Genomic DNA, 13419 nt, shown 5'->3' on the forward strand with positions numbered 1-13419 from the left:
GTGTGTGTGTGTGTGTGTGTGTGTGTGTGTGTGTGTGTGTGTGTGTGTGTGTGTGTGTGTGTGTGTGTGTGTGCAGTGCTGATAGTTAAGGCTCTGTAAATTTTTGAACGTCCCCTTGCCTGTGTGCATCCCTTGCACTGATGTGGACATGAATAAATAAATCAGAGCTGTGTGCTTGTGTTCTGCAGGGTGCGTAAGGACAACCTGACCAGCTGTAACAGCGGCATGAATATGGAGGATGTGGACTGCGGTGCCGGTGGGTCGTCATCGTTGAGCCACAACCGCCCATCCTCTGTCACATCCAACAGCCTGAGCCAGCACAGAGCCAGGACGGCACACAGCCACAGACACCGCAATGCTGGTACAAATTCTTCTACTACAATCTCGATGTAAACCTAATAATGCTTGGGTTTTGTTTGTTTTTAATCACACGAACCAAAGTCAAGCTATGTAACTTTTCAAATCTAAGCCCCACCCTAAATTATAGTCTGTTACATTGCCTACCCTCTGACCCTGCTTTATAAAATAATATGTAGTTTTATATTATATTTGAAACAAGCAAAGGGAATATAAACCTATCAGAAAAGTTCATCAAAGATGAATTACGCAATAGGGTCATTTTCCTATAGTTCTATACAATCAGACTAATTTTTCACTGGGAGAGGTTTTCCCGCTGCAGGAAAGACTACTCTGTGCAATCACATGAAAAACTAAGTACACTTGCACTGCTTCCAGTAGCATTAAGGTCGTACTGAGTAGATCCAGGTGCTGTTAATCAAATGCATTTGATTAATTGATCATCAACAAGTGTGGCTGCCTCTATGAAAGCAGATGTTTTGGCAGTTTGATGGTCTGGAGCCTTCAGGTGTGTGTTAACACAATGCCACGATCTTCGAGGAGTGAATGACGAGTGAACATCTCAGACTCTACAGGCTCCACTTACCATGTTAAATGTTACGTTTAAAGACAGTATGATTAGAAAAAGACTGGCAGCACAGCTTAAGTTTGCAAAGTTGCATCTGAACAAACCACAAGACTTCCAGAACAATGTCCTGTAGAGAGACAAGGACAAAGTGGAGATGTTTGGTCATAATCGAAACCACCATGTTTTGCAAAAACTAAACACAGCATATTAGAACGTACACCTCATAACAACTGTTAACCACGGTGGCGAAGAGGTAATGATTTTGGTGTGTTTTGTAGCCACAGCGCCTGGGAACCTTGCGGTTTTTGAGTCCATTATGAATTCTTTTGTGTGTCAAAGTACTCTGGAATCAAATATGAGGCTTTTTATCCAATAGCTATGACTTGAAAGAAATTAGGTTTTTTCCACAAAACAACGATCCTAAGCACAGCAGCAAAACTCCAACAGAATGCCCGAAAAAGAAAAGAATTAAGGAAAATGGGACAAAGTCCAGACTACAACCCAACTGAAATGCTGTGGTGGGACAAAAATGAATCTCTGGAAACCTCAATAACCCGAGGCAATGTTGTAAAGAAGAGTGGGACAAAATTCTTCCACAATTATGTGAGAAACCGATAAAGTCACTCGTGCAGCAGAAGGTGTTTCTACAAGCATGGGATTAACTCAGTTTTTTGCATGTAAGTAATGACTAGGCTGCTTACTTATGAGGTAAAAATAAGGTCAGCTTTTGAACTCTAAAGCACTTCAGATTCCTGTTACTATTCCTCCTTTGACAGCAGGTCTTTTTTCCACAACTACCCAAGGAAAGTTAGCAGTAACTTCCAGATATAACAAAGGCGTTATCCTCTTCCTGTTCGGACACATTCAAGCCTTTATTTTCCCAGGATACTTCATACCCAGTGGTATAAATTGTATCACTTTATGATTAATACAAGGCGTAACCATTGCAAACACAGTTTGTTCCATTATTCTATAGACACTACGCTTTGATATTTACATATGAGGACAAAATAATCAGTCCCCCTATGAAATTGTCTTTATAAAGCTACAGATTTTCACCATAGCATTTCTAAACATACTATTTTTTAAATGTGCAAACAATAACAGGATTATTTCAGAAAACACAAAAATACAAGGGCCAAAATTATTAACCTCCCACTGAGCCATAGTACAAACCACTGCTGAGCAACTGCGTAATGTTCAAAACTTGTAAAATCAAGTTAAAACTGATGGATCTCGCAATTTACACACAGTATAAAAAAAAACTTCAGTAAGGGTTTGAGCTGTCACTTGAGAAAGTGTCATAGTGCCATATACAAAGGAAATCAGTTTCAACTTGAGAAAAATAATTTTCGATACTCACAAAGCAGGAGATGGATATACAAAGTTGTCACTTTTTTCCAAGTGTAAAGAAGAGGATTGAAAAGTATCATCAAGAAACACAAAGAGAGCCACACAGTACAGAACAAGCCTTGGCAGAGATAGGTGGCAAAATATTTTAAATCCTCTGGAAATAAAACTACTGAGAGATGTGTGTAAAGACGCCAGAACAACTGCCAAGACATTAGTAAATGACTTAGACCGGCTGGGAATTGTAGTCTCGATGGAGACCTGCACAGGTATGTACTCGGTGCAAGAAAAGCTTGATTTCTTCAGAAGAGACGCCTTCAAGTCATACTGAAGTACACTAAGAACAACCTGGACAAAGATCAAGCATTTTGGAAGTGCACCCTTTGGTCAGATGAGACAAAACTAGAGGTCTTTGGCCACAGAGATGCTGCTCATGTTTGGAAAACATGTTTGGAAGGAAGAGGCGTACAATCCAACAAATAACACCCCCACAGTGAAACATGGTGGGAGTATTATGCTGTAGAGATGCTTTAGTGCATCTGGAGCTGGGACTCTCATCAACCTGGAAGGAATCGTGAAAAAAGACAATTTTCTTTGGAACAAAATCTCAACCAGTGAGCAGCAAAACTGCTCTGTGTCGTCACTTTATCTTCCAACAACCCAAAACATGTGTTTGAGTTGAAATTTTCACTGGCTATAGTTTTAGATGGTTTTAGTTCAACTCTGAAAGTTATTTACCCAATTTACTTATGTTAACATTATAACAACTTTGATCACCACATCACTGCAATGCTTTTGCTAAACTCTTTTAAAAATGAAAAATGAAAGTCTTCATTTAACATCTTGTTGTTTTTTTTTTATGGTGGTGTCCAAATACGTAGATGTACCAGTGTTTTTATTTTTTAAGAGACCACAGAGAGCCACATAGCTAAACTAAAATCCTGAAGTCAAATATAACGTGCTTTTCAAATTGTACATTAGGTTATTAAATCTTGCGTTTCATTACAAATTTTCACGTTTTTAATTCTACAGCCAGGAGAGAGTACCGCAGTCGATCAGTGCAGCCCCAGAGTCAGCGCCCCCCTGTCAGCAGCCAGTCTGGCCCAATCCTGGACTCGGGCTCCAACAACGGGATTGTCCAGCGTCTGTCTAACAGTCAGCTGTCCTTTAACACCTCCATAGCTTCTATATTCTCCCAGGTATACGCACACATTGTAAAAAGCTTACTTTTCTGGGTTGCAGCTGCTTTTGTGCTCCCTTACTAAGAGTGTAAAGAGGATTTTTGTCTGTCTCCAGGTCCCTCGTCTCTCAGGAGCAGGTGGCATCAGCGCGCAGCTTCAGGCAGCGCAGCATCAGCAGCGCTCCAGTCAGGTATGAACTGTACACTCCTAATGCAGCATGCCTAAACACATGGCCGACAGATGGAAGATCTGAAAACAGATTCTTGATGTTCCTATAAATCACCTTAGTGTTTACTGTACGACATTATAACAGAACTGCAATATCTCCGTTCCTTGTGGTGCCAGGTCTCCTCATCTTCATCCACACTCAGCTTGCTGTTTGGGAAGCGTAGCTTCTCCAGCGGCCTGGTTATCTCCGGGTTGTCCGCTGCTGAAGGGGGCAACACCACCGATACACAGTCATCCTCCAGTGTCAACATCGCCATCGGGCCCTCACATAGGTCCAGCAGCAGAGCCACACAGGTGGGTGGGGAAAAGAGCACTGTCTGAATTCTGCACCCACTTAAGACTGTTTCCACAACACAGCTTAGACTAGGTAGGCAGCAGTTAGATGTACACATATACAGAAAAACAAGCGCACACTTTTTCCTAGTTTGACTTGCTTGTCTTGCTTTTGTAGAGGTTTTAAATACTAAGGGAAAAGTTCAACATCTTGAGAAGCTTGTTTGCAGTTTTTGCCAATAGATAAGAGACTGATATTTCTCTCACATCCAGGGTCTGTCTAAAAGCACAGCTCATTTTTATTGTTTGAGAAGATTCAATTGGATTTACAATTTTAATATTAGACAAAGAAAAATCAGTAAATATGACATGCAGTTTTTGAATGATGATTTCATATAGTAAAGGGAAAGAAAACCCTACCTGGCCCTGTGTGAAAAAGTAATTGATTTTTCTGAGCCATTCAGAGGTGAACTTGCTGCTGCATAATCCAAATATATTTGAGATTCAAGGACAACCTGAGCAAAATTCATGGTTGTATCAATCACAGTAAATAGTTCCAGTCCTGAAGCAGCCAAGCAGCCCCATACCCTCACAGAACTGTCACCATGTTGGTATCATGTTAATTTTATAAAATGTTGTTGGTTTTATTCCAGACGTAATGGGACTCAAACCTTCCAAAAAACTACATTTTTTGTTGCGTCTGTCCACAGAATAGTTTCTCTTTTTAAGGATGTTTTAGGGCAAATGTGAGATGAGCCTTTTTGGTCAGCAGTGGTTTTCTCCTTGGACGTTTTCCAAGGCCAGTCTCTTGCTTTTTTGTTGAATCACAAACACTGACCTTAACTGTAGTAAGTGAGGCCTGGAGTTCTTTAGATGTTGGTCTGAGTTCTTTTGTGAACTTCTAGAATAGAATATAGAATAATTATGGTAGGCCGGCCACTCCTGGGAATGTTCACCATTGTTCCATGTTTTCACCATTTGTGGAAAATGGTTCTGTGGTTTGCTGAAGTCCCAAAGCCTTAGAAATGCTATTCTAAGCTTTTCAGATTTACAGATGTCAATGACTTTGTTTCTCATCTATAGTTGAGTTTCTTTAGATCGTGGCATGATTTGTTACTTTTTGAGACTTTTTAATCTACATCACTTTGTCAGACACGTTCTATTTAAGTGATTTGTTAAAAATTCAGCAGGTCTGGCAGTAATCAGGCCTGGGTGTTGCTAGTGAAATGGAACTCAGCTTCCACTCAGGGGGGTAATTTTTAAAAATGGTTGATTGATAATGAAATCATTATTTAAAAATTGCATTTTGTATGACTTTGTCTAATAGTAAAATTTGTTTGATGGTCTGAAACAACAGTGTGAAAATATGCACAAAACGAATGCATCAGGAAGGGGGGCGGCGTATATTTATTCACAGTCCCGTATTCTGCTTTTCCTTATTTTCTGCCATGTATTCCCTGTTATTCAGGTGGATGCTCATATTAAAGATAACCAGGGTTTCAAATAAGGATGTCAGTGGATTTACAAGGAGTCTCTGTGAGCCAAATGTTCAGGCTTCAGGCTGAACCTACAGATCAATCTGTGGAAGTCTGTTTCAGCAGCTGGAAAAACAATTGCTTTAAGATTCAGAAGTCAACATTTCAGGTTATTATCTCCAAATTTAGACTTACCAACTGAAACTTCAGAGAAAAGAATTTTAAATTTTGAGTTATTAAGTCTAAATTTGAACATAACCTCAAATTTTGTGCATGGCAAAAAATGTTTGTGTGGGTTTTTTTTTTCCAGTGGAGAGAGTCCCATATTTTTACTGTTTGAAGTTTTGAAAAAAGTTGAAGAAAGCTGAAAAAGTGAGACTCATTTCGGTTGTTTTGTACTCCTGGAGCCCAAATTGTGAAGTCAAGAATTAAAATAGAGGAAAAAAACAAAGTGAAAATCAGATTTTTACTCTCATGCATCATTTGACACTTTTGAGTGGTACAATCAGAGTTGCCGTCTGATATTCTTGTTGTGTTCGAACATGCTAGTTGCTTTATACAAACAGCGAATGCTCTCCTGTGCCTGAAACCGGCCTCCTCTCTCTTTCTTTCTTCCTCAGTGGACATCAGAGCCATATGAGAGTATAGACGCGAGCAATTCCAACGCTGCAGTCACGGTGAAAGACGACACACAGTTAAGCGAGCAGGGCTGCAGCCAGGGATTAGACAAGACCCAGGAGGATTCAACATCTGCCTCAACAGTTCCAGACCCAACTGATCAAAAGACTGTCTGAGAGAGAAAACACATCTGTGACAGTGCCCATACTCATGCCCACATACAGACAGGACTGTATGAAGAGTTATACACACATAAATAAAGAAGATTGTATGAGAGAGCACCCATGCACACAAACCTGCCTCCTCTGTCCTCAGCATGTGGTCTCACCCTGTTGTCTGAATGTAAAGTCTGAAAACACAGTCTTTGATGCAGAGGATAAAAATAAAGACATTTTTAAACGACGTGGCCTCTTTCTGTGGTTAACAGGTCTCATTTAAATCTGGGTGTCAGAAGGAAATATTTATTTTTGGAAGTATAGTTTATCAAAATGCCACAGGTTAATTATATAATCTTACTCAGAGATGCCAAAACTCCCCCGTGTATTAGGTTGTTTAAACATTTTACTTTAAATGATCATGAATTGTTTCAAAAAAGCAACTACATTATGTCTGAGTCCAACATGTGATTACTAGCCTTTTGGCCTTTAGTCAGATGATCTCCCCGAAAACTCTGTTAAACACTATTTGACTTCATGCGTAATCCATTTAAAAAAATAATGTATGCCTCGTTTTGAGCGGGGTATGGATTTGAAACCTGAAAAGGACTTTCCAGTTCTCAGCTGAATGGTTGGTTTTTAAGTTAAGAGTAGCCTGCAAAGAAACATAACACAACATAGGATTAAACAGCCCCTAAATCTGAATAAAAGACTTATTTGGCCATTTTTATTTATTAAGGTTTTAAAATGTACAGCACCATGTAAAAGTGCTGACCAGCAGGTTCTCCAAGCTTTCTGGAGGTCTTTCTTTGGTCATTGGCTGCTTTTTCACTGTTTTTCAGTTCTGTCCTTTTACCTGATCATTTTCAGATGAATGTTTTTTTTGTTTTGTTTTTTTGCTGCACCACCTAATATTGACCTATGAGTCATTCAAGCACAAAAAAGTAATCTACTTCAAGAGCTGAATCAGTGACATCTTAGCAAAGAACTAATTTTAATTTCTGTGTAGCCACTTTGTTACCAGCAACCACTGCAAAAGCATGTAATTTGTTCCCATTTCTTTTGTTGAATACATTTTTTTTTTTTAATTATGGTCAATTTTATGGACATAATTTGGTACTTTTGAACCAACAAGGTGATTGACTAAGAGCTATTAGCTGAAAAGCCTCTGCAGGGTGTGCAGTGTGTCCTTGAAAGAAATTGAGGAAGCTGTCCAAGTGGGGGATAAAAGAAGAAGTATCAGACCTAAAAAGAAAAAAAAAAAATGCAAGAAAATGACCAGTATCTGAAAGCAGTGTCCTTAAGCAAAATACAAGAAATCTAGCAAAGACTAGGCAGAGGATCTGAGAGGTGAATCTGGCCTTTTAGCTGATCCATCTGGCTTAAAATCATACCTGGACAGAAAAAAAACACAGTGGAACAATATCACTCATAGATTGGTCTCCTCAGAACCCAGACCTCAACATTATTGAAGCAATTTGCAATAATTTCTTACAGAGGATGTAACAAAAGGTAGCCAACATCCAAAGAAAAGCTTTGAATGTTCTTCAAGAGGCCTTAAGAACTATTCCTGAAGACCACTTGAAGAAATTACGAGACAGATAACCTGAGACAGTTCACGCTATGTTAAACAATAAAAGTAGTCAAACCCATTATAGACTTTCAAACTCATTAGGATTGCACAAACTGTGTTTTTGCCTTATATCGTGCATTTCCATATACGTTGCATGTTTCAACAAACCGCTTCACCCATTTCCCCAGAAAAATATAAAGAAATAAGTGGTGGCCTAAAACTTTTGCACAATTTCCTATGTGGACAGATTGCAGTCTGGATTTTAAAATGGTTCCTTTTTTCCTGATTGATCCTGGAAAACTATTTGTATTGTTGTACCAGACAAGTGAAAACTGGCCAGCTTCAGGTATAAAGATGAAGGAACAGGCTTAAAAATCTACAAAAGGGAGTTCATCCATGAATCCCTACACAAAATTGGCTGTACACCTGCTTGATAGTTACTTAAGATATTTAACTCTGGATTAAAATGATAAATTGATGAAATAAGAGACTGAATTTATTCCTTGCCACCCCGTAAATGCCCCACCTCTCCCTCCTACAGCTGAGTCGGGAAACCACACCCTGCTGCCATAATTAATAAAAGGGAAATTACAATAAAAATGCATCGACTTGCTGCTCACTTCATCATGTACCCTGATCCTACCATCCAAATGTCACAGCAGAAATCAAGGCACAGACCAGGGAACGTTTATCCAATCTTCTATTGTCCAGTTTTGATAACTCAATCGTAGCCTCAGATCACTCGTCAGCGGTGCCCACTGCGGACTTCTGCTGCAGCCCATCTGCTTAAAGGTGCAACGAGATGCTTTTGTGCATACCTTGGTTGGAAGGAGAGTCTATTTGAGTTACAGCCGCCTTCCTATCATCACCCTGACCTTTGGCATCAAGGACTTTTGGTCCACAGAAATGCTGCTCACTGGATATTTATTTTGTTTCAGACCTTGTCTCTCACACAATCAATTTGGAGTCCCTTAAATCAGAGTCACCATTTCCCACACCTTCAAAGAAAAACACAGTCACATTTGGCAAAAATCTATTAAGTATTTATTGTAAGTTGTTACATTTAGATTTCTTTCTCTAGCAGCACGATTTAAATTACAGATATTCAAGGGCAGTTACCATAAGTTGGAGTTTTCTTTTAATGCAAGATGTCATTGTGTAAACAAAGACAGAGACAGAACCGTAGATCCAAGTGTACCAAGACTGAGCACCGTGTAAACATGATGCTTAAAGGCTGATGAACAACATTTTTTTGTGTCTTTTCAGATTAAAAAGAAAAACAATGACAGAAAAACTTCTGACTGGAATAAATTAACAGCAACAGTAAAGATAAAATTAAAAATAATAGCAAGCTTCTTTTGTGAGTGAGTTGTACAATTTTACTGGGAGCTGACCTGGTTGCTTGCAGTCCACATCAGTCACATCTCAAAAGGTTCAGTGCCTGTTATATTATGGTTTTGTTGGTTACATGTTGGGTAGCTGGATTACATGTGAATGATTCAGAAGTGACACAAACCCACAACAGCAACATGAAAAGAAAGCTCATGAAATGCGTTTCATCAGGATCTTTTTATATTCCAACAATTCTTTTCACCCCGTTCCACTAAAGTGGAAGGTAGATTATTATTTTGGCACATTTCATCCACCACAGAGACATACTCATTCTGTACTTAGTTGGACATTTGCAGTTCGAGTTTCCCTCTTTTTATTTATTTAATTGAATTCCACAAAGCTCTATATTTTCTTAGGCTGTTTATTCGTAAAGAAACTGTGTGACGTTCAGCAAATAGGCTTATTTTCTTTTCTTGATGAGAGTAAAACAGGGACTGCAAGTATGAAACTGGAGCCTGCTGCTATTACAAAAAAAGAAAAGAATGGTTTTATGTGAGGTTTATTTCTAGCTTATGGTTCAGTCACTCTAGAGGAAAAATTAACATGGCAAAAATAAAACTAAACCAATGGTCTCCTGGTGAATACACTGAATATTTTGCAATTGGTTGGAGACTGATTGCAAGTGGTTGCAGCACCCACTTTCAAGTATGAGGCAATTTTACAGGTTGCCTATTGGGGAGCGGCCTCTCATCCACCAGGCAACCCATTTCACCTGCAGAAAACATGGCATAAAGCAAGACGCGAGGGCATTGAAAATAAAGAAATACCAGCAGTCAACTCAGGCTGACTAGAGTCACTCTGGTTTGCAAATAAATTGGCATCTAATTTATAAATACACGCAGACGGAACCAAAACGGCACACGGTTGCAATAATTTTGGTCATGCCTCAGTCTCCAACCCCGTTTTTCCCTAGTGTGACTGCAGCATTAATAACCTCAGGTCAGGCTTGCAGTTTCTTCCCATCTTCCCAAATAAATCTCACCAAAAAAAGTACACAAGTATATATCATCCGTTTTCCTTTTGACACTCCTCCCTGCAATTTTCTTTAAACCTAGTTTGTTTGTTTTTAAACTGGATGCAAATATTTTGTCTGTCTTGTTCCATCATGCAAAAAAAATGCCAGTACAAGCATGACTGAATATCTCTCACAAAGTCTAAACTCCCTAATACTTTTTAATTTTCTCTCTTTCTTGGACTACAGATTTAAATCACTGTGTGCCACACGACTTGAGTCCCTCCTGTGCTATTTTACAACATGAGGTTGGGTTTAAACTAGAAGATATAAAAGTCTTTACATGCTACAGTTAAGAACTGACAATCAGTTTCCTCTGATAAATTTCAAAGTCATACATACAAGCAGTCATCTTGAAGACTGGAGACAGTGAGATGCTTTCTATTGTCTTAAGACTTCACCCTTAAACTGGCTACTATTCTCATCTCTGCATTTCAATTCTGAAAAGGGAGGTCACATCTGTTTAGTGCGGCAGGATGAGGCTCCAAATTAAATATACATCTCACCCCAGACCACCTTCTGGACCATTAGTGACCACAAAGATTAAATTTCACCTGTCAAAATAAAGCAATCAGGATCTCGCTCAAGAGACGTGTCAAGCAACCAGTGAAAAACAGCGAAAAGTTGAGCCTGACTCTGGATTAAAAAGCACTGTCCTGGTAAATCTCTCTTCAAATCATGCATGTGGAAATAACTGACCATATCTGTTACTACAAAGATGTTCATTTAATCATTCGGGTAATTCATGAGACACTCAAAACAAGAATTAAGTACCCATAACCATCAATATTATAGTCAAACATACTAGAAGAAAAATATGAACCTCTCAAAAGAGTTTCTCATATTTTTAATTGTCTGCATACTGCAGTACTTGAATACATACTCATACAGTATCGTTTATAGCAAATAACTGAATTATTTCATTTATTTAGCACAAAGCATGCTGAATAGAAAAAAATGTCACTTTTCTAATCGCCTAAAGTGACGGTAAAATTCTTTTTTTCATTTTCACCTGCAGATAATTTCTCGATGACCGTGATCTATCTACAAAGGCATGACATAAAGCAAGAGGCTTAGGCATCTAAATCAATAAAGAGAGAAGTGATTGCCTAAAACTGTTGAGAACCAACTTCGAGCAGTACCCGCACGGACAAAATCTCTTTCCGAGAGTAGCACAAACACCTCCGGAAGAGGTACAAAACAGACAATATGAGGGAGGAATTAAACATCAGTGCAATTTTTTGCTGTAAAATTGGCCCGTCTCTCCACTAACGGCTAATAACAGAGTTGTATATGTGATGTCACAAAGAGAGAAAGCGTAAGCCTGACAGGGGGAGAGTGAGACAGACAAGAAAACAAGATCTTGAGGTCTGTTGTGAAGCATAAAGAGGCACCAAATCCAACTGAGGGAACACACAAAACCGACATCAATTAATAAACCTTTCTTTAGCCATGATGCACTGTGGAAAGAAGGAAAACACACACACACACACACGCACACACAAACACCATCAACCATCCTACTGTCACTTCCATTTCAGTTAAGGAGCTAAATTTTCCTGACAAAAAAAAAAAAGTTAAAAAATAATTTAGATCTGAATCAAACCTCAACTGAACATTAAAAGTGGCTCATTAGAGCTGAATAAATGGTCCCGTAAGTAACTTATAGCTGACTAGTCTATCGTTTTGCCTTAGTGGAGTGTTTAACAAACACAAAGCCCACTTCTGCTCCACATCGATGCTACTGTATAAACACAGTGATAGTCTGACTGGATGTGGCTACAAAAAGAACAGTAAGTTGAAGAATAGAAAAATAAGTTGCTGTTGCCACAGTGTTGCCACTCATTTCATCATATAATTCACAACATTCGTGGAGAGTCTACTGACAAACAACAAAGATAATCACAATAAAATATGGAATACTTCATGGTGAGCGGGGTTTATTTGAATGGTTAGAGTGAATTACTGCGACTTGCGTGTGGACAGTGCACACTTCAAAGGCAGATACTGTCATTGACTCGGCTAGCTTGTTTCCATGTTTGCGCCAGCTCCAAAGCCCTTATAAAGTGAGACTATGTAACTTTTGAATGAGTCAATAACACGGTCTCACTCTTAGAGATAAAACAATTATATTCATAAGCAGTAAAACAAACTCTTTCCACTCAGTATACTCAAAGTTTGGATGTAACTAAGACTCCTGTCACACAGGCGTAGAGACCAGTTGGAGACCACTTGGCAACCATCAGTCACAGTGGAAAAAGGAGCAGTTTCAAACCAGGTGTGAGAGGATTCTGGATGTTGCTTGCCATCTCTGAAACTGATAGCAAAGTAGTATACGATGAGTAGATTGCTACAGTTGCCCTAAGTTTGCGTGACACTGACTTGTCTGCGTTTGCCGACTACTCGCCAAGAGGTTTTAAAACTGTAAAGAGTGCAACGCCTTCAAAGTAAAAGCTGCACCTTTTGAAACGTGTTGCTTCAGCTATAGATCGTATACAACACAGATGTAGCTCCTGTATGTCTTGAAAGACATATAGGCCTATAGAAGTCTACAGCAGCAAACATTTCTTTCCTGACCTAGGTGAACACTTTCGTGATGAGTTTATGGGTTCAGTCGCTCATTTTAATTTAGTTTGAATAAGAAATAAGAATTTTTTGTAAATCTTGTACTATGCTTAAAAAAAAAGGATTATCCATGGTATACTTACTGGCTGAGGACTTGTACAATCACAAGTTGCTAGTCATTAATCATAGCCACATTTTTTTAAACCATGACAGCAATGGTAAAAATCTCAAAGCTTCAAAGAGGACTTCAGAAAACTATGGGTGATGTCATGGTAACTACGTCCAATTTTTTAAATAAGGTCTATTTCAGCAGTAAGTTTTTTTTAAGGCGAACAGTCTTCAGTTTGCCTCACACTTTTTCAAGTTTTAGTACTACAGTAGTTCTCCAGCAACTGCTCACCAATTGATCAGAGAATTTTTTTTCTACAGCGATCAGTTTGCCAAGCGTTCACCGAGCAGTCTTTAGGCCTCTGTGAAGTGGCTAATGTTAGCTATTGCTAACGAACTTGCTGTGCGACTGACATTACTGAGTGTGTTTGCTAACTCTATGACTTGTGCTACTTCTAAACAATATTTTGTTTTAACCCTGAAGTTGTAGTAGGCAGAAATATGGATTTAAAAAAAAAAAAAAAAAAAAAAAAAAAAAAAAACATCCCTCCTCCTGCCACTCTC

General features: G+C 38.9%; 1 protein-coding gene across 1 annotated transcript in view; it reads left to right on the forward strand.

Annotated features, from left to right (window-relative positions):
- pcnx2 (pecanex 2) overlaps positions 1-6452 on the forward strand; it is a 38516-nt gene extending 32064 nt beyond the window's left edge. Inside the window, exons 36-40 of the mRNA XM_005930503.3 lie at positions 189-361; positions 3308-3474; positions 3572-3646; positions 3802-3978; positions 6053-6452. Of these exons, the coding sequence (XP_005930565.1) occupies positions 189-361; positions 3308-3474; positions 3572-3646; positions 3802-3978; positions 6053-6226 (766 nt within the window). The 3' untranslated portion in view covers positions 6227-6452. The remainder of the gene's footprint in view (positions 1-188; positions 362-3307; positions 3475-3571; positions 3647-3801; positions 3979-6052) is intronic.
- Positions 6453-13419: the final 6967 nt, after the last annotated feature.

This window comes from Haplochromis burtoni, unplaced genomic scaffold (assembly GCF_018398535.1).
Source record: "Haplochromis burtoni strain Fernald_Lab_line unplaced genomic scaffold, NCSU_Asbu1 Contig_46, whole genome shotgun sequence".
NCBI lineage: Eukaryota > Metazoa > Chordata > Actinopteri > Cichliformes > Cichlidae > Haplochromis > Haplochromis burtoni.